Consider the following 27,816-nt stretch of genomic DNA (forward strand, 5'->3'; position numbering starts at 1 on the left):
TAGCTTATACTCATAAAATGAACTGGGTAACTTTCTCTCATATACCTTGTGTAGTTTATAGAAGATAGGGATTATGTGTTCCTTGAAAGATTACTGAAACTTGCCTGTAAAACCATCTAGACCTACTTGCACTATAAGCGGGCCAGTACATATGCGTTTCTGATAAACGTGGAATCATGTTTTGAGGACACAGATCCAAGAAGCAGATCCATGAACAGGAACTTGCTATGTGACAAATGTAGGATTGGATTAGTGATTGAAGAACACACATGTTGGTTCATGGTGCTTACACACCAGCTATTTATAGCAGGCCAAAACCCAAGATTTAAAATCTGTTAGAAGAAAAAATTTTGACCTTGGGATAGGAAGGGAAAATTTTAAAAAGTAGAAAGCATAAAGGAATAGATAGATAAACTTGATTCTTTAAAATGTAAAAATCCTGGGGTGCCTATGGAGCTCAGTAGGTTAAGTGTCCAAATCTTGATTTTGGCTCAGATCATAATCTCATAGTCTTGGGATCAAGCCCCAAATTGAGCTCTGGGCTGAGCCTGGAGCATGCCTGAGATTCCCTTTCCCTCTCTCAGCCCCCTCTCCCTCTCTCAAAATAAATAATAAAATAAAAATAAACATTAAAATGTAAAAACCCTGTCTAATAAAATAAAGACACTATAAAATTAAAAAAGCCAAACCTGGGAGTGGTACCCCACACACATTTGCAATCTATATAACTAATAAAGAATGTTAAAAAAAAAAAATCAACAGACAAATGGTGCTATTAAAAAAGGGGCAATGGATATGAACAGGCAATTCACAAAAGAAAAAAGCACAAAAGGTCAATTGACACACAAAAAGATGATCAACTGTAATCAGATTATAAATAAAATGAGATTCCATTTCACATCTATCAGATCAGTCTGGCAACATTAGGTTTTGTTAAGGATGTAGGAAAATGAGAACTTTCTTGCACTGTTTGTGGGACTGTAGATTGGTGTGTACACACTCACACATACACACACAAACACACACACTGTGGCTATATATCTTTGAGAATTGTTATTTAAGTAACTAGCGGTGAATGAATGGCTAAGTCAATTTAGTGAGTCATGGCACCTTACCAGCAGTTTATTTTAACAAAATATCCTAGGTGACCAGAAAATATGAAAATGTGATAGTAAGGATTTTTGAAATGTTTTCTGAAACTTCTGTTTCAGGTGTGTACTTGCTGGAGGATGATAAAGGCTAAAAATCATTGCTCTAGAAAAGGGGTCAAAAAACATTTCCTTAAAGGGCCAGATGGTAGATATTTTAGCCTTATAGATCATATGGTCTTTGTTACAACTACTCAACACTGCTGTTATAGCAGGAAAGCAGTCATAGACTTCATGTAAATAAATGGGCATGTTTTCCAATAAAACTTTATTTGTAGACACAAATGACCACACTATGCATGGTAGATTCCTTACTCCTGATCTAGAACCAGTCCTTGTCCAATAGAATTATAATGGAAGTCATATATATAATTTTAAACTTTTTAGTAGCCAATTATAGGTGAAATTATTTTAAGAATATATTTATTTAACGAGATATATAAAAGTATTGTCATCTTAATATGCAATGAGTATAAAAATCATTAATGAGGTATTTTTTTTTCAGTCTAAGTCTTCAAAATCTGGTATGTATTTTATACTTACAGCACAATGCCATTTAGACTAGCCCTGTTTTAAGCTATTGGCTACTGTACAGTGCCGATCTAGAGAAACTCTCATACATGGACAAGGCTGTCCACAGTGTTACTAACAGCAAAAACAGAATCATAAACAGTCCAGTGTCCATCAGTAAAGGAATGGATACATTGTGGTATAGTCTTAAAATGGAAGCTGATACAGCATTCAAAAATAAATGGACTTGATTTTAACGTACTGATATTGAAATGATTCTTAAATGTTGGATGTTAAAAGTAGCTTGCTGCAAATCAAAACCACAACGAGATAACCATCTCACACCAGTCAGAATGGCTAGTATCAAAAAGACAAGAAATAACAAATGTCAGCAAGGTTGTGGAGAAAAAGGAACCCTCTTGCACTGTTATTAGGAATGCTAACTGGTGCAGCCACTGTGGAAACCGGTAGGGAGGTTCCTCAAAAAATTAAAAATAGAAATACCGTATGACCCAGCAATTTCATTTCTGGGTATTCACCTAAAAAAAGAACACTCATTTGAAAAGATACATGCACCACTATGTTTACTGCAGCATTATTTACAATGGCCAACATATGGAAGCAACCAAAGGGTCCACTGATGGACGGATAAAAGAATAAAGAACAGATGTGGTATATACACACCATGGAATATTACTCTGTCATAAAAAAGAATGAGAACTTGCCATTTGTAACAACATGGATGTACCTGGGGGCATTACGCTAAGTGAAATTAGACAGAGAAAGACAAATACCATATGATCCCACTTATATGTGGGATCTAAAAAACCAAAGTAAAAAAACAAACAAGAAACAGAAACAGACTCATAAATGCAGAGAACAAAAAAAGTGGTTGCCAGACGGGAAGGAAGTGGGGAGGACGGTTGAAATAAGTGAAGGGGATTAAGAGGTTCAAACTTATAAAATAAATAAGTCACAGGGATGAAAAGTACAGCACAGGGAATATAGTTGATCAGATTGTAATAACTTTATATGGTGACAGATGGTAACTACATATCATGGTGAGCATTTCATAATGTACGTAATTGTCAAATCGCTACGTTTACACACCTAAAACTAATGCAATATTGTATATCAATTATACTTCAATAAAAAAAATTCTGCAAAAAAAAAAAGTAGCTTGCAAAAGGCCTTGGGTACAACGTGATACCATTTTTTTTTTTATATTTTATTTATTTCTAGGAGAGAGAGAGAGAGAGACAGCGTGAGCAGGGGAGGGTCAGAGAGAGAGGGAGTCACAGACCGAAACAGGCTCCAGGCTCTGAGCGGGCAGTCAGCACAGAGCCCGACGCGGGGCTCGAACCCACGAACCGCGAGATCATGACCTAAGCGAAAGTCAGACGCTTAACCGACTAAGCCACCCAGGCGCCCCAACGTGATACCATTTAAATACATAATGATGCTATAACTTTCTAAATTATATAGAGAGAGTAAAATGAAAATAATAATACTCAAGTTCAAGAAAGTGAACGCTCTGGGTAAGAACGGGAGAGTGAAACAAAAACTGGATACAAAGCGATCTTCCGCTGTGCCTGTAATGTTTCAGTTTTCTAAAATGGCAAAATGTTAATAATATTTGAAAAATCTTTGAAGGACACCTAGGACAGTTATCACTGTGTGCTTGAAACATTCGATAAATTGAAAACAAGCATTTCTAGAAGGGAAGGAAGTCCCTCGGGCTGCACCAGCCCAGGTCAGCTTTCTTGTTCACCTGTTGCTGATCGTCCGGCAAGGAATTAAGGATGACCCGGTGGGATTTCCACCAGGCCCCACAGCGGGACAGGCAGATTCAGTGAGGGTTAGTGCTGCCACAGAATAGCCTTACAGGCGGAAAAAGTTATTTCTCAGACCTCACCACTCTTCTGAGACTTCAGAAATTAGTACTTCCAAATCTAGTCACAGTGAGGGAGAAGTCACAGTCTTGAACTCACCAAGTGAATGCAGACGAATTCAGAGTATTCTTGTGGTTGCAGGATAAACCTTCTGCAGTGTGCACGTGTGTGTGTGTAGAGAAGTTGGGAGCTTCCAAAGGTAGACCTGGGTAAATCTCAGTATCTAAGCACAAGTGGAATTTTCAGATTTTCATGGCTTCCGGGAAATATTACTACTGTTTCTCTACTAAAATGGCTTAAGTGCAGGCTCCCTTCAGGTAACGAAAACCCAACTGGCATTTGGAATGCTCTGGAGTAAATGGGGAAGGAAAAGGGTAACCCTTTCTCTTAATAGTGAAATGTTGAGACTGATGACTCATTTGTATGAATTGCATCAAAAATCTTTCACTTGGAAGCCCGTGTCATCTGCTCTCTTAAGAGAATTGCCACTTCAGTTAGGGAATTCTGAAGCTAAATGAGATTTTCAAAATGAAAGGGGGAGCTTGCCGTCAAAGCAGAGACTGACAATCGAGTTGTTTCTGTGTGTCCTATGGATGCAATAGATTTCTCGAGAATCCCTGGAAAAGGCTTAGTCTTCCAAAGGTGACTCTTCTGAGCCCTACTGGATGGTTCTATCAGACATAAGGCCAAATGGCCACACGAGCGCAGTCAACAATGCACAGCAGGCCTCTACTTACTGTTTTTAAAGGCACTTTCCCCTCATTAATGATAGTTTGATCTGTCTTTCACAAAACGGGTGCAAACCATCTAGAAGATGAAATCTCATGTCATGTGATTTAAGGAAGTGCCTTCAACAGGCCGAAACCACACACTCCAGTCTTTCCTCTCTGGGTGGTGAATAACATTCTTATCAGCTGCAGGGCGAGCGCGGCCCGCACAGATGTCTTTGCTCACGAAGTGTGATAAACGACTTGTTCTTGCTCACACTTCCTTTCCTGCCTCCCGTTGATTAGACACAGTCACCGGAGAGTCGGATGAAATACACGGCCAGTGTCACAGTGTCCGCACAGAATGAGCCTTGCAGCTGCTGCCCGGTGTTTTTAGAATGGCTTTTCCCCCCATTGTCCTCGGAGAATCGAGCCCTGCCAGGGCTTTCTCCCTACCGAATTGGTAGAAAGCTGGAAAAAAAAATAATCCAGGCGGAAGAGCCATCTGCCAGACTTCCTCATTCATAGGAACAAGTCTCATCTAAAAATACTACTGAGCATTTAGGACGTCCCAACCCTTAACGGATAACGGCCCTACCACGTAGCAGAAACTGCGTCCCCGACTCCGCATGGTCTCTAGGCTCTCACAGGACAGCACAGTTCAAAGTGTGACTGAGGCAGAGGTTCACTGTCACCGTCCTCACTTGTGTTCAGTTCACCTGCGTTTGGGTGAGAGTTCTCCGCCTCTGGAGCAGAAGCCGTGAAAGCCCAAATGACACCAGGGTGCAGTTTTAGACCGGGTCTCCAGACTCCGGTACGTGCGCACCAAGTCTTCGGATTGGTCACATTCACTGCTGAATCTGGTGATGACTTGGGGAAGACCTGTGAGCTAGCTCTGAAAGCACGAACGGGTTAGAAGGTTCTATATATATATTTCTTAATTGCCAAGAAGAAGTGAAAACAGACGCGTTTTAGACGCAAGCAAGTCAAGTCATGCCCAGATCAAAGAATAAGAACCTCTTACCATCCTAGACTCTGGCCCGTGGTGCCGTCCTCATTGGCATGGCCTCCCAGAGCCCGGGGCCAGGCTGGGCCAGTGACTGCGGGGTCCCATGGAGCAGCCCTGAGGAGGGCCAGCTTCGGTGGCGGTGGCGGAACGCCTTGTCAGCCTGCTGTGAATTCACGGCTCAGAGCTCTCCTTTCCCCTCAGTTCCTCTCTGACTTTTCTATAAAATGCACTTCCTGCTAAAGCACAGGAAAGTGGGGACGGCACTGCCTCTGATCTGCGGCTTTCAATCTCCAATTGTCTTGTTGGGCTCCAAGTCAGAGGCAATTCAAATACGCTCTAAAACACAGTAAGCTTCACCCCACTCATTCTCTGCTCTTTAGCCACATCCTAAGGTCAAAATCATGAAATGATTCAAGCTGAAACACTGGCTTTGCTTGGTGAATAAGAGCACCTTTTTATTACTTCTCTGCCTGTATCACCAGCAGGGTGCCCCGCTGTCCTGTCGATCCTGAACACCATTCCCAAGGTTTTCAGGAAACAAATTTTGACCGCCTGCTCATGGCGAGCGCTGGGTTAGGTGTTAGGGATATAATAGTGAGTAGAGGTGACACCACCCTTGCCTCAACAAACCTACAACCTGGGAGGTAAATATTTACCGAGCTCCTCTAAGAAAGCATATAGGGGGTTCAATCTAAACCTTCAGAAGAGATCTGCAGCCTTGGGGCTGAGCATCCTGACTCAAACTCTTTCTAAAATTCATCTCTTGTTGACGGCTGACCCTTATGAGCCCTACACAGAGCTCTTGTAAGTATTTGTAACCTCGGCCACCATATTGGATCTCGGGTCCTCTGTGGTGACTGAAACACACACCCCAGATATTCTTTTCCACTATCAGTTTCAAATATTTTCCCCCTCCACACACACACTGTTTATATATTAGAACATGTGACTAGACTTGTTTGAAAAAAAATTATCACCATTTTGGTTAATATACTACTACTTCCCCTCCTAAATCCTTTGCACTGATTGGGCTAGTCTCTCATTGTCCCCAAAGCACTCTACATTTCTGTCTCCTCCCCACCCTGGCTCTGAGGAAACCACTGTCTCTCCATCTCAAACCTTTTTACATCCTCAAGACCCAGCATCAGTATCACTGACCTACAAATCCCTCCCAAACCATTGCACTCTTTTCTGGCTGCTCTGTCTCCTCTGGAACCCAACACCGAACTGAATCTGATTCACATCACTGGGCATTAGGTTATAATCCTGGTTAGATTATTCTAATTGTTTCAGGTGAAGTGGGCTTGTTACCACACCCAAATTATAAACTGTTGGAGGGGTTGTGTCATAGTCAGAATATGCTGGAACACAGAGGAATTATTAAATACTTCTTGATTAAGTTTATCTGCCTCTGTTTCAATAACTTGGTAGCATCTGGAGGGAAAGAAGTTTCCTTTTAGAAAAGAATTACACTTGCCGGGCAGAACTTGCAAAAGGCAGGGACACTGAGCAAGCCCTCCTCCATAAAGCTGGATTCAATAACTGAAACTTTCTCGTATTTACAAAATACGGCAGTCCCAGAATATTTTGGAATTTTCACAAATCTTGTGGTTAAAACAATTTTTTTCCAAGAGATGGGATGAGAAAGGCAGATAACTATGCCAGAAAGCCTTGCATCGTTTCTATCTATGCTTCTCTTTGATGAAGATGCCAAGGGAGTTATTTTTCCAGGTATCTACGTGCCACCTGCAAGGGCTCCTAAGTCCGGTCTCCTCTGGGAGCACGTTTCCCTGAAGATTTATTAGCACGTATAAAGATAGGAAATCAGTTTCATTTTCAGTCAGGTGACCTCAATGTTCCCCACAGTGCAGGCCTGTTCATTTGCATCTACAGTGAATGCACTAGTGACTTCCACGGCTCCACAAGCTGAAAACCCCTTTGGTTCAATCTGAAGATGAATGCAGTTTGCATTCAGTGGAAACCATTTAAAAATAGGAATAAAGCCATACTTTTTTTTAAAGATAGGGATGTAGACACACACACATACACACACACACACACACACACGAACATACACATCTAGATCAGTAGTTGGTTTTAGGGAAGGATAGAAATGCCTGAATTGGTCAAATGGAGATTTGCAGGCATTTGCCCTGACTATATACAGATATACTTTGGCACTGAGAGATACAAATATTTTTAAAAGATGACCTTTCAGGTCTCGGAAAATTTAAGTTCCTTAATCTGTGGCCCCAGTGTGCAGGGTAGTTTCTGTGTACATTCCTAGAGAAACTCTTGGCTGCCAGGTGAAGGAGTGAGGAAGGCAGAGGTTTGGGGGAGCTGAGGCTCAGGGCAGACGAGGAGACCCCATCACCACTGCACTACACTTTCATCTCTAACATGATCATCTAAGAACAGAGGCCACACGTCCTGGCCTGGAAAGCAAGGAGGAAGCTCTTACATCCGTTCACACGGGGGCAGAAAGGAAGAGGGGATGAAGGGCTGAGCAACGAATGGAGCACCAAGCAAATGCAATCCACACAGGGGCACCTACCACTGCCTGCCCCACTACAGGCCAGCAGGGCGGGAGGACCCTCAGGAGCCTTTGGGAAGAACAGCTGTGCAAGCATTTGCATAACTTCCCAGATGGGTTTCGGAGTCACCTGGGAAGGCCTCCGATGTGGTGGTTAAGACCGTGAACACATGGGCTCTGCTGCCTGGTTTGGATCTGGCTCCACTGCTTCCTGGCTGGGTGCCTTGGAATGGGCACTTAACCTCTGTGCTTCAGCCTCCCGTCTATCCCATCCAACCTAACGGGGGTAGCAATAATACTTATCTCATGGGGCTGTTCGGAAGAGTCAATGAGTTAATATTACTAAGTGGTAAAAACAGCATCAGATACATCGAACGTGTTACTTATACAGAAAGATGAATGGATGGGATGAAGAGACAGACAGACAGACACGCAGGGAGTCTCCAGTAAACGGGGTAGTTCTGCTACCTGGATGGACGCAGAGAACAGCAGATGGGTTACAGATTTCACTTTCTCGATACCTCTGCTTTTGTTCTGGTTTCATCGGGATGATGCTCTGATGACATGCATTATTCTAAAATAAGTAGGAAGAACTTATCTTTCTATCAACCAGACCTCAGTTTGAATCTTTGTATCCGTGACCTTGGTAATTTGTAGTGTAGCCCCAGGCTCAGGGGCTGACATACTCCACACAGGACCAGGTTGCTGAGCTCCATTATACACAAATTTAGAAACACAAGAACGTCTTTTATTAGATGAGCCTGCCTCCCACCTGCAAAACAGAACCTCCCATGTTTCCTTCCCCTTTCACAGCCCCTCTCCACCCCCAGTGGCGGACTTTGGTGACTGAGTAAACCACAGCAGCAGCGAAGTCTTACTCACCCACTTGGGAATTACTGTTCTTCGCCTCCTGATTTATTCTTGTTGGAATCCAGCCACCAACATGATCTGTCTCTGACCAGAATCTTTCTGTTTCTAGACTACTGGTTTTGGCAACCACGCTTGCAGAATTATCTTTCCCTCTTTCTCTTGATTCAGCAAATGCTCCAAGTCCACTTTGTTGACCCAGTTTCTGAGCCCAACTATTGGCTTAAGAAATCTGTGTGTATTTAAATTAGACTTTGCTCCTATCCCGCTGGCTTAGGAGAGTCAGGCAATTTGTAACAAAGCCACTAGATGATCTGCTTCTCACTCGGCACTCTGGCCCAGTCTGTTGCCCAGAAAGGATGAGGTTCCTTTCCCACTTGCAACTCACTTCTTCAGTCCTCTGTTAGCTGCTCCTCTACAGCTCTGTCTCCCTGGCCTTGACCCGGGCTGAAACCTCCCCAACCTAGGTAAGGGTTCTGGTCACCCAATTCCAACGTGGTGGTGGGGTTTCTCTACCCCACTGATTCTCGCCAAATGGGTGTCCTACCATTCCACTCAATTCTGACACGAGCTACCCAGAGACAGCATCAGACTCTGCGGGTTAAGTGCTCAAACCTGCTAAACTGCCCTCTGTTGCAGATGAAAATCGCAGGTCCATGACGCCACCTGTACTCCCGACCAACAGGCTGTAGATCAGAGGTTCCAACGATCTCTTCCGTGGGTCTGATTAATTTGCTAGAGCAGCTCACAGAAGTCAGAGCAACATTTCACTAACAGAAGACTGCCCAGGAGCAGCCAGACAGAAGAGACGCATAGGATAAGGTGTGGGGAACGGGCGCAGAGCCTCGGGTGACCTCTGCAGGTGCCCTGCTCTACCCCCATCTCCACAGGCTCACCAACCTTGTAACTCTTCAAACGCCATCCTTTCGGGATTTAATGGAAGCCTCATTACTTTGGCACGGTAGAGTAAATCCCTGGCCGCTGAAGACTGACTCAACCTCCAGCCCCTCACACCTCCCCAAGGGGTAGGGGGTGGGACTGAAAGCTCCAACCCTCTAATCACTGGGCTGATTTCCTGGCAACCAGCCCCCATCCTTAGGTGGGTCCAAAAGTCACCTCATTAACATAATAAAACACACCTTTATGGCTCCTAGGAAATTCTCCGAGTAGGGTGAGTTTTAGGAGCTCTGTGCTAGAAATAGGAACAAAGACCAAAGATTTACTTCTTCTTACAAATCAGGACATCACACTAGGTAACTACAGTCACCTTCCATTTTCACTCCCGCACTAGTTGGCCAGTGCTGCCCCAGGAAAGTGCATAACCATGCACCCTGAGGCGACAATTAATTCAAGCTCCCTGCCGTCAGCTAGCTCTAAGGGCCTCCTGGCAATCCTTGCACTTGACCTCCCCATTCTCCAAAGCAGCTATTCCAAGCTATTCCAAACATTCATCATTTTTCTTTACATTCTTTGTTGCCATCCTTATCTCTTGCAAATAAGTCCTCTCTCCCTCTCTCTCTTTCTCTTTCTCTCTCATGATTCATGTTCCTGTTTACTTCAGCTATAGAGAGGTGAGATCATCCCATGCTTCGATTAATGAAACACCTTCACATTGATCTGTATTATTTTCGTTTTTCCCCTCATCCCCATGTCTCCACTAATTCTCCATTTTCCCAATTCCCCACTTCCAGGTACTCAGTGCATTTCCTTGGACTTAGCTTTTAAAAAGATATGGGGTTGCTTTACATGTTTTCAATTTATATGCATTACATTGTGTTACAGATCTTGTTCTGTTTCCTTGTTATTTCGCTTGATACTAGTTTAAGGTTCATCCATGTTTCTGTATATACATCCAGCCCACAGCTTCTGACTGCTATTAAGTATTTCATTTCATAATCATGACATTTTACTCTTCTGTTTTCCTAGAAAGAAATACGTGGGCTTGTGCCAACCACCTGCCTCTGTGAACAATGTTGTAATGACCTTCCTTGTATATGTTCCCCTATTGACCTATGCGTTTCTCTGAGGCATAACACTGAGGGGTGAAGATTGTAGGGGCATAATGTATTCTTATACTTAATTGTACTCAATAATTCATATTCAGTCCACCCACACTAAGTCTTCAATATTTAGTGATTAAATATTGTCAAGACCAAGAAAATTTCAGACTCTGAACTGTGAGGAGTCTCTTTCATGACGTCTCTCGGCTTTTATAAGAAATATGGACAAGCGCTGGAAGTAGAAAAGAAGTAGGATCAAGGGGCTGGGTTTAGGATTCACTGGTAGAGATGATTTCTGCTGCAAGTTTTGGAGAGGACATGAATATACAAAAGGCACTTTGAGAGATTTGAAGGGAGGTCACGAAGTAAATGTAACAGATCAGTGAATATTCTTGTCCCAATTTTCTTGTTTTCTCGCACTTCCTCCTCAAGAGACATGCTCTGTCCCCACACTGAACATCTCGATGAAACAGACAACCTAAGTCATCACCAGCCAAGAAGACTCAGAAAAATTATATGCTCTATGTGTATGAAAACTATGGTTTTGTTTTTATCTCCACAATTTAAATTTATATGATACTGCTGAATTTTCATTTTCAAACTATCCCTCTAAAAGATTTAACATACTTCTGCCCCGGCTCCTCACTCTCCTATTGAGGGCATAGAAAACCACTGCTACAAACCAAAGAGGGTACATTGTTTAATAGGTACAACGTACATTGTTTAATAGGTAATGGATGTAACGGTAACTCTTATTTACTCAAATACAGATCTCCGAAAAGGTTAAAATTCATGGCATATTCATAATCGCTCACCAAGAGAATACAACACATTTTGGCATTAACAGTCTGAACTTTGAGGCTGTAATCAAAGAGACAGCCACTGTCTGACAAAGTTTGCTTAGGACAGCCTGGGCCGTACAGAGCCCAGAGCCTCTCCCAGGTACGGAACTCTTAAATTAGGGTAGGGAATAGTTATTGACTTCCAACGATTTTAGCATTATAGATTTTAGATTCTAAATCTTAGATTCTAAACCCGGATTGATAAATATCTGGCACAGGCATCTACACTTCCCACTGGCGTCACCTGCAGACAGTCCTAAATGATCAAGGTGAGCTTTCCTGAAGCTCTCCCTGCTTTTCCACGTGGAGTTCCCGGCTGCTACTCCAATTGATTGGAACTGAGGTGAAGGATGCAACCTAATGGCCCTCAAGGTTCAAAAACATGCCACCTCGGGATCTGCCTTTTGATCTGCACATATTAATAAGAATTACTTTTAAGTGCATCCCCACTGTGACTCGTTTTAAAATTCCAAAGACTTCCTCCCTTTTTTCCTGATCTTCAAGGTCCTATTACTTAAGGAATATGTCAATTTATCCCAACTATTCTTGTATTTATCCAAGGTAGTTGCATTTTCTCATTCATTTTGCCTGCCATTTGGAGCTCCCTGAAGAGCAATACCCATTCTGAAGGGCTTTCTACAGCCCAGGAACATACGTGGTAACACTGCCAATTAATTGCCTAGGTTTTAGACTCCAGATACGTTTTTATGGCAGATGCATAAATGGGCATGAAGTGTCTAAAAAACCAAACAAGGAAGTCAGCGGATCATCTGACAGTGATGGACATGGGAGAGTAAGATGAGTAAGAAGGGAAGGAGTTTTGAAAGCACTGTTGAATCTGGAAGTTCCCCTTCTCCATCCGCCTCCGTGGAGAACAGTTGTTTCTATGAGTCAGCCTGTTAGAGAAGCGCAGAGAATGAGCCATCCAAGACATTAGACAAAAGCTACACTCAGAGCAGGGAGTTTTACAGTGTTGTATGGAAATAGCACAAGCAGGCTTAACAGCCAGCATTTCTAAGGGATGTGCCCAAAAGTCAATATAAAGAAAGAGTGAACAATTCTAGTACAGAGGATAAAGACTGATCTTTTTAAAAAAATTTTTTTAATGTTTTATTTATTTCTGACAGACAGAGAGAGAGAGAGAGAGACAGCACGAGCAGGGGAGGGTCAGAGAAAGAGGGAGACAGAATCTGAAACAGGCTCCAGGCTCTGAGCTGGTTGTCAGCACAGAGCCCGACATGGGGCTCAAACCCATGAACTGTGAGATCATGACCGAAGCCGAAGTCGGACACTTAACTGACTGAGCCACCCAGGCGCCCCGGATGAAGACTGATCTTAATCTCTGAAAATTAGCAGCTGCAGAAGGGGCCCCTGAGTATTTTCTGCAGTTGGTTTATCAGCCCTGATAAAAGGAAGTCCTTTCATGAGCAGACGGACGATCCCAAAATAACAACACATTACTTGCAACCACAAATCGAGACAATTTCTCACCAACTAGTGAGTTCTAACACCCAAAAGGTAGGTTGGCAAATTTACGAAAAAGTCCCTCTGATCACTTGATGGAAAAAGGAGGCTTGAGCATATGCTGTACACATGTATTTTCCAATGCACCTCAGAAAGCACGAAAAACATATTCCCAAGAGAAGTGAAACCACATCTATAATTTCTTGAGACTCACTGGTGGGAAAAAAAGTCCTTAGGTGATTACTACCTGAAACGAACATTCTTGTGGAAAGAGGAGAGGACTGGCTCCACACACCAGCTCAGCTTAAAAAAAATAAATAAACAAAGAGCAGCAGAGTATGAGTCCGGTTGCAAAACTGAAATGTATAATCACTGGAGAGAAATTAATCCATGAAAGGATGCATTGTGCCTACATGGTGTTTGCCCACCTTGAAGCATTAATAATTATTAACCTCGGCTTCTTTTACTCAAGGTGACAATGTTCTACTGGGCAAGGCTAGATGGAGAATTACGGTATTACAGTGGGCTGTCGCACTGTCATTCAGGCCACGATCTGTAGTTCACTCTGGCCTTTTCTCCCCCTAATTCAAGAATCCTTTACTGAATACCTACTATGTCCCAGGCACTGTGCTAAGGTAGCCTATGGGCAAATCAAAGAAAAAGGTACGAAACATGGTACTTGTACTCCCAGAAGTTTACAATTTCTCGAGGAGATACAAAGACGGATCCAATGGAATGCAGTGCAAGACTTACTGTGTTAATCACCAAAACAGAGGAATGGATAGTGTACCGGGCAATCCAGAAACTTGAGGTTCAGAAAGATACTGATACAAGTATTTAAAGCTACTTGCTTCTTTCTCAAGGATAGTGCTTTTGGAGAAACTGAAATAAACAGGGCACAGTCTTTACCTACAATTTAGCCAGTACTTCTTGAGCATCTATTATGTGCCAGATACCACACAGGATACTGTGTTATTACAGACAGCTTAGCACGCCCTTGACCTTCAAAGATCATCTTCCCCCACCCTGACTTTTTAAAAGTAAATGGTTATCTATATACCTGTACTAAGCTTGGTCTTGGATCAAGACAAAAGACACTTACAGGAAAGACTATTCTTTCACTCTCCTGGATGCCACACTGACCTTACCTCTGTGTTACTTAACAGAAGGAGAATGTGCTGAGAATCCAGTTGCTATGATAACCAGTCTCATCAAAGGAAAACCAAGGCAGAGGGAGGGCCCTTGGTGGTCCTGTTACACATCTACTGATTCGATTTGTACCAACTCAACCCTTAGGGGCCTTAAAGGGCAGAACCCCAGTCACTGACTTTTTAGCACATTAGACAGAATGTAATAGAAAGTAGGCGGTTAGTAGATATCTGATGAATTAAAGAATCTCTAATCCCTAGCCTTAGCCATGAATGTATGCTTAAAACTGGAGAGAAGTTCTAAAATATTTGATACCGACTACTGTTCACCTCTGTGGTTTTTTTTTAATTACATAACAGAGATCTAGAAATTAATTTTAATTTTCCCGGCTCCAGACAACATCATGAGATAGATATCCAGTGTTTTTAGGTTCTACCCACAAACTCATGAGAAGAGGCCAACTATTAATTTGCCCCAGGTAGGGAGCAGAATATAAACTTGCATTGTGGATGTGCTTTGTTCTATTTCCAAACTTGGTGCGAATATGTGGGGGCAGTTTCTCTCCCTCTAGTATCTCTGATATTCATTTTTCCCTGGATCATACTGACCTCCAGCTAACTTATCTCAGTTTTGTCAAAAAGGCTAAACCTAGGGGCATCTGAGTGGCTCATTTGGTTAAGCGTCCAACTTCAGCTCAGGTCGTGATCTCACGGTTCAGGAGTTTGAGCCCCGCATTGGGCTCTGTGCTGACAGCTAGGAGCCTGGAGCCTGCTTCAGATTCTGTGTCTCCCTCTTTCTGCTCCTCCTCCACCTGTTCTCTCTCTCTCAAAAATAAATAACCATTTTTAAAAATGTTTAAAAGGCTAAACATAGAGAAGATTCTCAAGGCACATACAAACTGTGCTTTCTAATACAAACTGTGCTTTTCAAAATGCCACACAGAAAACCATCAAGACTATGGGATTTCCTAGCAAATAGTTGCCGTTCCACCCTAATCCACTATAGCAGAAAGGATTGCAAGAATAAAGCATCTGGAGCTTTACTTGGATTGGAGATGGAGTCTGGAGATAAATACCAACCCCGGCCATGGTACTCACGCTGAGAGCCCATGTTACCAAGAGACCACACAATGAAGTCATTTTGATTCCTCTGGTTAGCCAAGGGGCCACTTCTGTGGACAGAGCAGTGCCCCAGCGGCGACACTGTCATCACCTGTCTGCCGAGAAGAATGTGGGACGGAAAGTGGGGAATCCAGCTTGAGCAAAGGCCCAAGGACAGACTCCGTCTCTGCTCCCTGGAACCCCCCCAGAGGAGGGGGTGGATGCAGTTAAGCAGCGGGTTAAAATTATAATCAGCATGAGTGAAAACTTCAAAAGTTAACGTCTCTCACTGTCTCAGAGAAACTTTTTTCTTTAGATTAGTCTCACCTGGGGCCAGACCGCTGGACACTAAAACCATATAAACCTTGTCTGAGTTCTTATTCCCTTGCTGGGAACTCCTCCTCTAAGTGCAGGCCTATCATCCTAATTTGGGGTTTCTCTGGGAAACTCCCGTCTGCCCTAATCCAATGATTCTCCCTCAACTGACCTTGTCACTCAAAAGCCATAGGTCATTTAAAACCAGGTTTGCAACTGTGAAATTAAGAGCAGAAATAAATTTGATTCTTTTGCATCTGAATTATTTCCCCCAGGCACTGTCACTCTCATTAAACCGCCTTAAGTCTTGAATGTGACATTGAAACTAAGAAGTCCGTACTTGTTTCCCGCGGGTCTGTCTCCTAACTAGCAGTACCTGTCAATCCTCACCTTTGAACTCTGCCCTAAATTGGGGCACTAAATCATCCCAGAGACTCAGTGAGGTCTGTCAGTCTACGTAGGTGAGCCCGGGGGTGCAGGCGGTTGCCTTGGCAACAGCAGGTGCCGAGGGACCCTGACCGTACCTCAACTACTGAGAGGAAAACTAGGTGCGCTTCAACACCTCTAAAGGGCTCCCAGCAAAGGACATGAGCATTGAGAACCTTTGTCCGACATGGCACTACAGCAAGAGTTTTCTCCAGAACCCTAATGGGAGTTTACAGAGGACCATATCTCAAACAGACAGATAAGCCACTGCCAAACATCGAAACTAAGACCACAGGAAAGTCAAGTCATTCTCAATATCTTTTTTTTCCCCCTCCAAGCCACAGTTTTGTAAAACAGGACCATAGGCCAACCAGATAATGATTCTGTGTTCTTCCGGAATAGTCCAAGAAAGCAGAAGGAGCTAAGAAATATAAATGAAAAGTAACACTGTCCTGTATGAAACAACCCCTTTCTCTGAGGGTCAAGTGCATGTAATACACATCGTGAGATTCGTTATCTTTGTTTGAAGGTGAGGCTGATCCTTAGAACTAGGACCGATTAACAGATGAACCATGGAAAGAAATTAAGTTAACCTTGAATATCATTCAAAGACCTTCCAACATTTTCCAACTTGGAAACTGACATCAGCTTGACATAGTTACCACTTCAGTTCTCTATTGGTCCTGCATCAACTGTGGGCTGTATTCTCATTAATAGTCCAACGTGCCATCACCCTGACCTGCTAGATTTGAAGACTATGGGTTTTTGGCACCCTCCTCAGAGGGACTCAGTAAGTACTGAGTTCCAGAATTACAAGTCAGCTTATGGCCCCAAGCCTGCCCTCGTATCTCCTCATGAGGAAGATGTGATGACTCAAGACATGTCAGTAATGCTTAAAAAAACTTCCCCAAATGAAAATATATATGATTTGTTTTATTTTAAATAGTACCAGATGCTCTTTTCTCTTTCCTGTGTTTCCTTAAGCTAATTTTATTTCCAAGTTTTTTTTCCTTAAAGCCCTTAAACTAAGAACTTTTTTTGTTTTGTTGTTTTTAAGAGCTAGAAGACAGGACCTCTGAGAGTCCCACCTGGTTTGAGCTATATATAATCCAACGGTTTTATCATAGCAAACTGGGCCAAAAAGCTCTGATCTCAACCCAGATGCTAATGCAAACCCTGAATCACGTTGCTGTGGTGACTGGATTCCGCCAAGCCCTTAATTCTTACATAAGAAAGGTTTACTTTCTTCTCCAAGGAAGAGGTGGTGTTCAGGTGGTGTGCTTTGGATTGGGCCAGAAGGCTCCTATAGGGTGTGGGTGTCCCTGCCACAGTCAATAATAGCTCCAGGTGGCTTTTGCCTACATAATAACTCAACTCTCTACTGGATTCTGTTCCTCTCACTGGAGTCTTTCAGCAACAGGATGTTATAAAAGTATTGTTATCACCATCCAATTTTAGGGAGGCTCAGTCACAGCAAGTGGCTTGCTCAAGATCACTCAGCCCCTAGGTAAAACAGATGCATTATGAACTTGATTTTCTGGTCAAGTTCAAAGCCCATGCTTCTCACTAACCTACCCAGGCTGGAGGCAGACATATTTCACTTCCTACACCTGCTGAAGCACTCTATGTGTTTAGGAGCAAACGCTCCCAGGCACAGCTGGGTTATCTTGGTGGTGACCTCAGCTCCTTCTATCTCTGTTTTGTCATCTGTAAATTGGGCATGGCAATTCCAACCTCCTAGGGCTGTTCTGAGGATCAGATGAGTTCATGTCTAATTCCCTTAGATCCAGGCCTGGCCCATAGTAAGTACCGTATAAACGGGAGCTATTCTTAGCCATTGGACCCCTCATTCACTCAGGAAGTTAAAACTATAGCCAAAGGGAGTCTGCGATCACCTGAGGATCTGGAGGATGTCTATACCACATGGCAGGTGGCCAGCACAATACCAGAACAAAGTAGTGGTCATGGAAAAAGCCCATGTCACAGAGCATCACAGCCTGAGGAGCCTTGATGTTCAAAGTCAAGTATTCACAGCTGTGTCTCTCTGTGGTCCGTTTCCCTGCTTCCGACATCAACCCGGAGGCACATGAGCTGAAACAGAATCACTGGAAATGACACAACTAGAGAAAGTCTGTTTGGAAGGGCTGTCATTTTTTTTTTTAAAAAAACAGCAGGCTTCTCCCTGCCCTGATAGCAATCAGTTTTGCTCGAAGAAGAAGGGATTTTTTAATTCCGTGCACACCTCGATACCTTTAAAAAAGGCATTTATTTATCTTGGGCCTTTGAAAGGTACTTGAAACTGGCGGGAGACAGGAGCGAAGTGGTGGACAGAGCTGTGAGTTTCACCACGCTGAAATGAAACTACTTTCCCTCCCTAAAAGCCCACATCTAAAGGTTACCAACCATGTGTAGGGCCACCTACTATTTGGGTCTTGGCTCCAAAGCCTGTTTCTGGAACACACGTTCGGCGTTGCCCGTGGGCCTTCCCAATTCCTTGCCTCTCCGAATTCTGCAGCATAGCCTCCTTTGGCATTCTTCTGCATGTTTAAATAAATGGAGAATCTCTGGGTTTTCCCTAAAAAAGCCTGCTAGACGTACTCCAGAGAGATGGAGAGGAAAAGAGCACCAGCTTATAAAACTATGAGCCTCAGAAAAGAGGGGCAGCTTAGCAGTGCTTCTAGGAAAGATCTGTTTCAAATGGCCAATCGCGGGCAGGGTACCGCTTGCAAGTCTGTTTGTTGAGCACAAACAATAACAACTTAGAAATTTACAGAAAGGCACAAGGCCTTTGAGGAGATGCTGCTGCCCCGAGTGCTGCGCCCAGAGCTCGGGCCCCAAGGGCTTCTGGGAGAGGGGCCACAGTTCTTTCTGGAAGAGCCCTCCCCCTGTCCTCCCAGACAGCCCCGGCATACACACAGACAATCATACTCACCTGGACTTTGGAGGCGGCGGAGGGGGTGAGAATACCTCAATCCCACCTCTGTCCTTGGGGAACTCAAAGGCGAAAGAGGCCGATTTGCTCATCCCGGGCCCGACTCTGCTGCTCTGCCCAGGGGTGCCGTCTGTGGGGCGGAGACGGTGCCAGGTGGAGGAGTTCGAGGGGTCTGTGTTGCCATTTTCCATCTCTCTTCCCCAGCTTTGGCTCAGCAACTCCTGCTCCACCTCCTCCTCTTCCTCGATCCGGCACTGACGACTCCAGGCCCCCGTCTGGAAGCGGGGCCGCCGCAGGTCCAAGGCTGAGGCCGTGGCAGCAGACGGGTGGCAGCGGGCAGAGTCGCCGGTGGTGATGCCACTGGGCCGGCAGGAAGAAGCAGAGTCGGTGGGGCCCCCGGATGAAGGCTGGGGTCCAGTTCCACCCCCAGAGCTCCCCTCGCTGAGGTCAGAGAGTGGGGAGGCAGAAGGGGACACGGGGGACCCCCCGGGGCTGCTCTTCGACAGCTTGGGGGGAATGGCAGGCTTGCCCTTGGGTGTGTTCTCACTCGCGTTGGGACGGTGGCTTTCTCTGGAGCTCAGCCCCTGCCCCACTGGAGTCTCCTCTTCAGCCACCTCCGAGTCCTGGTTCACAGGCCCGCGGGGCCACTGTACCCCCACGGCGGAGTCGGGGCTGCTCAGGTAGATGGTCCGGTGGTCCTCTTCTGGGTGGGCTGCCATGACCGTGATGGTGGCTGCCACCTGGGGAACCTTATCTGGCCCTTCCCTGTCCCGGCCCCAGCCCAATGGCACTTTCTGAGCCCAGGCATTAGCTGTCCGTACCTGGCCCTGACCCCGAGCAGCTGCTGCTGCGTGTTCCATTGTGGTCTGTGGCTTAGAAGGTGCTGGAACCGCCTTCTTCCTCTTGGTGCTCTCAGCATAGATGGGTTCAGGCTGTACAGCCTCCCTGGGGCAGGCTGGAGGTTGGGGCTCCCCAGTCAGCCCAAGGCACCTGTTAGAGGCCACCACGTGGCAGCCAGTGTCCGGCTCATTCTCTGGCACGGGCTCCTTCAGGAGGGAGCAGTAATCACTCTCGAGGTGGGGGGCGAAGGGGCTGCTGGCCCCGCTGCTGGGACTCCCACAGGAGAGGCCGTCTGAAGAACTGGCCACCTCTGAGGGCAGGGACGGCTTCGAGGGGCCCAGGCGGGGAGGGTTCTCAGCGGGGGCCCGGCTGCGGCACTCTCTTGGGAAGCCCACAAGCCGCTTCTGTTCCTCAGTGGGCCCTGCACCCACCGCCTGCCCCCAGCACGCGGCGGGACAGTCCCCTCTGCCAGGCCTGCCCCGGGAGCCCTCAGCCTGGGAGGTGTCCGTGGCCGCGGGGCTCCCGGGGCAACAGTCCAGGATGGAGCAGTATTCTCCCCCTTCGCTGTCCCCTGAAGGCGAGCACCTTTGATCGCTGTCATCCTCCGAGGGCAGGGACTCCCGCAGGGGCTGCGGAGAGGGGCAGGGCCCAGCGCCCTTGTGACAGCCGGACGTCATCCCGGCAAAGGCAGCCACTTTCTGGCGGAAGCTCTCCTGAGTGGAGGTCAGCTCCTGGTAGGGAAACACGGGTTTATCTTCTCGCCCCCCCTTCTCACTGGGGAAACTCACTGGGTGGAAGGCAGTGCTCCGCTCCCCCCGGGCCTCGAGGCTGTGCAGACCGACCATGGCACACGCGGGGGGGCAGTGAGAGTGGCCATCTGCCGAGACGGAGGGCCCAGCGGGCTTCTGGACGCCACGGAAGGTGCCCAGGTAAACTATCGGCACGTCGTCCTGCTTCGGCAGGGGGAGCTTGCCGGGGGCTCGTCTCCAGATGACCTACACAGCCCCAAGGTTAAAAGACTTACATTAGACCTTGTCAGAGAAAAAAGGAAGAGAGAAAAAGTGAGAGGGAAGGGCCATGACATTGTGAACGGTCTTCTGTGCCGCAGCGAGGAAGCGTCTCACTCGCCTCCCCCTCTGATCACCCCACGGCCTCTCTTCCTTGTCACACCCACGGAGCCACTGGCCTTCCCAGACCCCGAGCTGCGCTCTCCTCCCCGGGGGCTGTCATTCTTTTGGCTTCAGCCAGTGAGGGAGGTGAAGGAAAAACTCTAAAAAAGGAACATTCTGCCTTCTCCCGCAAATTGCCTGATGAGGTTAAGTTCTCCTAAGAGCTTTGAAGAGAGTTTTGAGTTTAATTTTTGCGCTATGTTTATTAGTTTTTTGATAACCATGTCACAGTACATTCCTGAAGAAACCAGAGTCCTAAGGCTTTTTAAAATACCTTGGCTGGGAGAGTAAGGGGTGGCTTCTGAGCTGGGTCCCAGCCTCCTTGCTGCTCCCCGGGCTATGACCTCAGCCCGAGCCTACCTAAGTGGTTGGACTAGTTGAACAAGGAGACAAAGATATAGACTGGTCATTCCCATCCCTGAAGTCACGGTCCCCTTGTGCTTCCCTTCTAAAGTCTCCCCGAGCCCCAGGGTGCCTGGGTGGCTCAGTCGGTGAAGGCTCAGGTCATCATCTCACGTTCTTGAGTTCAAGCCCCGCATTGGACTCTGTGCTGACAGCCCGGAGCCTGCTTGGGATCCTGTCTCCCCGTCTCTCTGCCCCTCCCCTGCTGGCTCTCTATTTCTTTCTCAAAATAAGTAGAAATAAACTTAAATAAAAAATAAAGTCTCCCCCTACCCCAAAACGTTTAGAAGCAGCTCCAAAGTAGGGTTTGCCTTTGCTTCCTTTCCAAGATGATTCGGAACTGAAAGGGCCCCTGGCTTATGTCTGTGAAGGCTGAAGGTAGTGCGTGCAGCCTGGCGAATGGGTGTGACTGGCTCATGACAAATAGAGCAAGGACAGGGAGCTAATTGCAACCACAGGAAATGCTTCTCTTCAGTTAAGCCACTTCCGATTTAAAACTGACCTCTGATTTTACACCGGCTTTCACACACCCTTCTGATCCACTCACCATGAGGGTTTAGGAAAACTAGAATAGGCAAAAAGGTCAAACAAGTCCCAAGCAGTTTTAGAAAGAATGTCCTTGACTGACAGCTTTCTAGGCACGTCTAGAGGCAGTGGGACTCTGCACACCCTCTAAATAATTACACCTTTGTAAGGGCGGCCTGTGGGATGAGCGGACCGGTCTAATCTCTAGGGGTGTGATTGTCTTTAGTTATCCCAGGTCAAAGCTGCGAAAAATCCAAGCTTCACAGCTGGAAGTTTGAACACCGGCTGGGAATCAGACATGAAGGAATGACTACTAATATTTTAAGAGCCATCTCGGTATTGTGGTTCTATGTTTTAAGAAGATTTTATCTTTTAAGACGTGTAAGAAAATGATGTGCTATCTGGGGTTTGCTTGAAAATCATAGAGAAGGCAGAGTGGAGGTGGGGGCGGAGAGGAAGCAAGACGGAGACCCGGTCATGGGCCGGTCTGTCGACACTCCTGGTGAAGGGCAGTGGGATGCAGGGCGTTTGTTATGCAATTACTGCTACTTGTGTACACATTTTTCATTATCAATTTAAAAATTGTTTAAACTAAAAAAAAAAAAAAAAAAAGGCTTCATTCTGGTGTGCCCCCAGATAATTAATTAGTACAGCCTGCATTTAAACTTGAGGGACTGAGGGCGCCTGGGTGGCTCAGTTGGTTCAGCAGCCGACTTCAGCTCAGGTCATGATCTCGCAGTCCGTGGGTTCGAGCCCCGCGTCGGGCTCTGTGCTGACAGCTCAGAGCCTGGAGCCTGTTTCAGATTCTGTGTCTCCCTCTCTCTGACCCTCCCCTGTTCATGCTGTCTCTCTCTCTCAGAAATAAATAAAACAAAAAAAATATTTTTAAATTAAAAAAATAATAATAAAAAAAACTTGAGGGACTGGATTGATGGTTCTTAGCCTCCAGGGACAGCTGGGAAGGAGGGCAGCAGCCAGGAAGGGGCAGTCATGGGGCGAGCTGCCGGGAAGCCATCCTGTCCTGCAGAAGTCTTGCTCTAACAGCCCTCCCTGGCTGCCGGCCAGCCACCGAGCGTTACAAGAGCAGCCCCTGTAAAAATACCACACGCGTTAGTCAGCCTCACCTGCGAGACATCGGCGCTCCGGTTCGCCTCCGTCCACACGTCGGAGGCGTCTGAGCTCATCATGGTGGGCTTCACGGCGATGGTGGGCTTGGAGTAGGGGGAGCTGTTCACACCGTCATCTTCCTGGCGGCAGGTCTCCGCCCTGGGGGGCAGGCGAGGTGGAGGGGGCAGGCTGCCCGCTCGTGGCTGGGGGTGGCCAGGGGCCAGCTGGTGGTCACTCCTCAGGCAGAAGCAGTTCTTGCAGGATCCGGGCTTCCAGATGTGCTCCACGAAGTCACTGCACGCAGACATGGTGGGGCTCGCGGGGCTCAGGCGGACGGTCTGGTGCATCTTGAGCAGACGGTGTGCTGGCTCATCTTGCGCCCGGCTCTCTGGCGAGGTTTTACGGGAGGCAGGCGTGGGGCACGGACGGCTCCAGGGAATGGCAGAGACCTGCCCGATCAGAGATCCACGCGACCAGAGGACGGCTGCATCACCAGCTAGAACCTAATTATTTGAATTGGGTGTAGGAAGGGGAGGAAGGAGGAAAAAAGGAGAAGGAAAGGTCAAGATCAGCATTCTATTTCTTCTGAGACCCTCACCTGTTTGTCCTACTGATGCTCCTTCCCAGTCACTCTGCAGGGGTGTGGCCTTACAGGAAGCTGTAAAACTAAATGCAACTCCGATACAGGAGTACAGAGCAGAGTGGACAGTTCAGTCCCCTGAAGTCCTGAGCGCTGAGGTTTGGGGACTGTGACAGGAGGAAATCACATAGGGTTTTAGATGAGGAACTGCCCTGTCTTCTGTGCATTCCCTGCTGCTGGCGGGGGGGGGGGGGGGGGGGGGGGGGCTAGNGTAGTTCTGCAAGGGAAAACGGTGGCTTCCGGAGAATAGGCCTCGATCTGTAACCAAGGACTGTGCAGGCCTGCACCTGGGCCCAGCGCTTGATTGGTACTTCTGGCGAGGCGGAGATGAAATGCAGGAGGAAGGGGAGAGGCGTGGTGCCGCCTGCCCCTCGGGGGAACTGGGTCACGAGGTCTGGCGTCTTGGGAATCTGCCCTCCTCCTCTTACTAAATATAAGTTAGTCAACCCAGTGCTCGGCGAGGTCAACAGAGCAGGGGCTTCAGGTCAAGGGGGTAACAGAAAGAGAAAGGCCTGACTACCACAGCCCTAAGGTGGAAGGGTGGCTGGAGCGAATAGCACAGAGGGAAGAGATGATCACAGTTATAGCCCTGGAGGTAAGACCGTAGATTTGTTGAGAGGTGGCCTTGACAGTCAAACTGAGCACAGAGAGTTTGCCCATAGGACCTAGTAAAGTCACCCATTCAAGATGAGCTCAAAGGTTTGCAGATATTAATCAATTAGCCTGAGTAACACCCTGCAAGTAGCTGTTATCCCCATTTTACAGATGGAGCGGTGCCTCGCTGGCTCAGTCGGAAGAGTGTGCAACCCCTGATCTCGGGGTGGTGAGTTAAAGCCCCACATTGGGTGCAGAGATTACATAAATAAATAAGTAGAAAAACAAAAACAAAAACTTATAGACAGAGAAAACAATGGCAATGACATAAACTAAGTCTCATCCGTAGACACAGGGGGTTTGGTGGTTTCGGGAAGTGAGGCCAACTGTGCAGGCAACCCCTCACCTCATCACGTCCTTCATTAGACAGAGTCTCTGGCCATTACCTGCTTGCTGCTCATTGCTCTTCTCTCCTCATTTAAATGAACTGAGCTCCTCATAAGGAGGGTGTTCATGAGAAAATAATTCTTATAAACCTAAGGTGAACAGAATCTCATCCAATTAGAAGTTTTGCCCGAGAGTTTGCTCTCCACTGTCCTCCAGTGAGAACTTGCTTTGAGTTTCATGCCTTCTAAACTATCAACAGGACACGGGTGCCTGGGTGGCTCAATCAGTTAGGCATCTGACTTCAGCTCAGGTCATGATCTCATGGTTTGTGGGTTCAAGACCTGCACTGGGCTCTGTGCTGACAGCTCAGACCCTGGAGCCTGCTTCAGATTCTGTGTCTGCCTCTCTCTCTGCCCCTCCTCTGCTTGTGCTCTCTCTCTCTCAAATACATAAATAAACAAATAAATAAATAAACAAACTTAAACTATCAACAGGACTAACCAGGTGGAATGAGCCAGGAGCCCACTCCAGAATCTTTTTGGAGAGTGCTCTCTTTCTGTTGTCCCACACACAACCACAGATAAGGGTGCTTATTCCACAAGTACTCGGGCTGAATTTACTTCCCTTCCCTCCAACGTTTCCTGCAAAGCCACTGCCTCCCTGAGCTAAACGCACACTCTGAAATAGACAAGTATTTGTCTTCCAGCAACTGTTAGTGGGTCCTATGCACCCCTCTCTTTAAGCTGATTGTGGGTTCGGTTCTTTTCCTCCCCTGAATACACCCAAGTAGCAGGTTCATTCCTCACCAAGTTCCCCAGAAGAGGTCACTAAGCTTCAACAAGCAGAGGAGGAAAGCAAGGAGTTTTTTCTTCCTCCCATAATCTAAAGCCATGGAGAGCTTTGGCTGGGCTGCTAAATTTTGCAAGGAGGGAAAAGGGGAGGATGCATAGCGGTATTCAGAGGGGAAGGCTCCAGATCCCTGCCCCAAGGTGAGGAGTGGGTCCTCTCTCAGGGAGCCGACAGGCTTCCGGACCACAGAGAAAAACAGGCTCCCCTTTACCACAGGCAGAGGCTCCTGAGCCCCCTCACCCCCACCCTGATGACAAGGGAGAAGCAAGCTTAAAAACCAGTTCTCCCTGGGCCTTTTGCATTCCTGCAGCTCCTTATAAGGCTGAGCTAACTGTGGAGGTGGGCATCCAACCACTTCCTCAGGGCTACCGCAGATTCACAAAGAGGCAGTCTGGGGTGGCCGCATTTCATTTCCTCCCCAACAGGCAACTGAGAGCACAAACTTGTCACGTCTGCTTGGTGCCAGAGGCCCCCATCCTTGTTGGCGCTGCCCCACAACTGCCCTGGGGCTTTGGTTGGCTCCGGATTGATGAGTGGGAAGCTTCCTTCAGAGCCTCGCCGGCTCATGCACCCTCTCTTGGCTCGCTGGCCCAGCTCTGAAATTCTCTGACATGGGCACGGCTATCGCCGACACAACTGCTCAGAGATGCAAAGGGTTTTAGGGGCAAGTCTCTGAACAAGAGAACAGAATGAAGTGCTAGCCTTCTAGCATCACTGACCCACTGCATCCTGTTAAAACTGGTTTCTCAGTCACAGCAAACAGAATTCACTGCCCTGTCGAGCCAGAAAAGACTTTTCCAGTTCTGTCTGTTCTCCATGCCTGGAATGATCTCCTATTTGTTTTCAGTGAAAGATGGTGAAAAACTCAAGTGGCGCTCACAGACCAGGAACGTCGCTTCGCCTAACAGTGCCAACTCTCCACCGCCTGGGAGTGGTACCTTCCTGCCCACGTTCCGAGGGGAGGCGGCCCCCAGAATTATGCAAATTCCCCCAGTTCAGTGGGAGGCAGCAGTGCAAGATTAGAAAAAGATCCCAGCATTCTTTCTGATCCAAGTCATGATAAAATATCTTTGCCTCTGCAAAGTTCTGCACTAGATTTGTGGCTGCAATTTGCAAGACTGAAGTTGTCAGACACACTCCCATCCCACTTCCAAAAGAATCTGAAGAATGACGGCCAGGTCTGTAAAAATTAAACCTTTTGGCTCCAAATACCCCTCATGCTTGCATCAAAGCTTGTTCATGCCTCACCCCGAAGTGACAGAATTCCAGAAAACACTCACCTGATAAATGTATATATATCACAATTAAATTGATGCAACACTGGATGAGAAAAGTATGTATGGAAAGTGTCTGGTTTCAATACCCCACTGGCAGGAGTTCCCTGGGCAGAAAGAACAAAGTGACGATCTTAACACACCTCCTCCCCCCACCCCCACCCCCGAGGGTAAGTCATGATATTCGCCCAACTTTTCATTTTATTTTTTCCTTCTCCAATGCTACGCAATCTAATCTCAGCAGTAGGAATGTGATTTTCATGGGTTAGACGTACTACAGTCTAAACCGGTAAGGAGGATGGCGGAATTCCACTGGACCACGCGATGGCCAAGTAGCTGCAGAATTCCCCAGGGCTTCCTGTCAAATTTCCCTCTCAAAAAGGGAAAAGGTTGCTAGCACAGTCCGGGCCGGTGATCAGTAAGGTCTGCGGAACCTGACTCTGCACTGATGGCATTGCAAAATTCCTGGCCCCTGGACCTTTGGGCTTTCCTAGCCGGCTCTGCAAAGCCACGTTCTTGCTGGCTGAGCTTTACCTGAGAAAAATAAACACAGCTGGCCGTGCCTCCATTCCCATTTACAGGACCTGAAAGTGGAGAGGTGGAGAGGCTCTATTTTCCCTGAGTGTGCTTGCGTGTGCGCGCGTGTCCGGCTGGGAACACGAGCAGCACACGCAAAGGTTAAGAACGCGCCCACAGTATGCCCCCTTTCAGAGGGCTCAGCCAGGGCTGGGCAGAAAGGCATCATCTCGTTCCCTCCGGAGACTCGGAGGCTGGCACGTAACCCGGTGCAGCGCCAGCGGCGGCTACCCTGCGGCCCCAAACCATCACCCCCGGGATCCGGGCCGGCCTCTCCCTCGCTCTCTGCTCCTTGGACAATACGGCTGGCCGCGGAAATGAAGTCTCCCCGCTAGCAACTCGCAAAGCGCTCCGCTCTCTCGCCCCAAACAGAAAAGCAAGACCGTCAAGAACCAGCACAACAGTCGGTGTCCCCTCCCCGAACTCGAAGGAAAAGTTTCCCCGTTTAAAAAAGCGCGATGCTCGAATGAATCGAAAACACCCCTCCGGCTCCCGTGTGCTCCGGGCTCCGAGCCTGCACCTGGAGCACAACGCCTGGCGCACGCGGTCCGGACGCTCC

General features: G+C 47.0%; 1 protein-coding gene across 1 annotated transcript in view; it reads right to left on the minus strand.

Moving 5' to 3' along the window:
• Window positions 1-27,816, minus strand: part of PRAG1 (PEAK1 related, kinase-activating pseudokinase 1) — a 50,952-nt gene that overhangs the window by 22,951 nt on the left and 185 nt on the right. The window contains 2 exon segments of the mRNA XM_077773219.1: window positions 18,895-20,729; window positions 22,955-23,440. Coding sequence (XP_077629345.1) covers window positions 18,895-20,729; window positions 22,955-23,284 — 2,165 coding nt within the window. The 5' untranslated portion in view covers window positions 23,285-23,440.

The sequence above is a fragment of the Crocuta crocuta genome, unplaced genomic scaffold (assembly GCF_008692635.1).
Source record: "Crocuta crocuta isolate KB4526 unplaced genomic scaffold, BGI_CrCroc_1.0 scaffold140, whole genome shotgun sequence".
Lineage (NCBI taxonomy): Eukaryota > Metazoa > Chordata > Mammalia > Carnivora > Hyaenidae > Crocuta > Crocuta crocuta.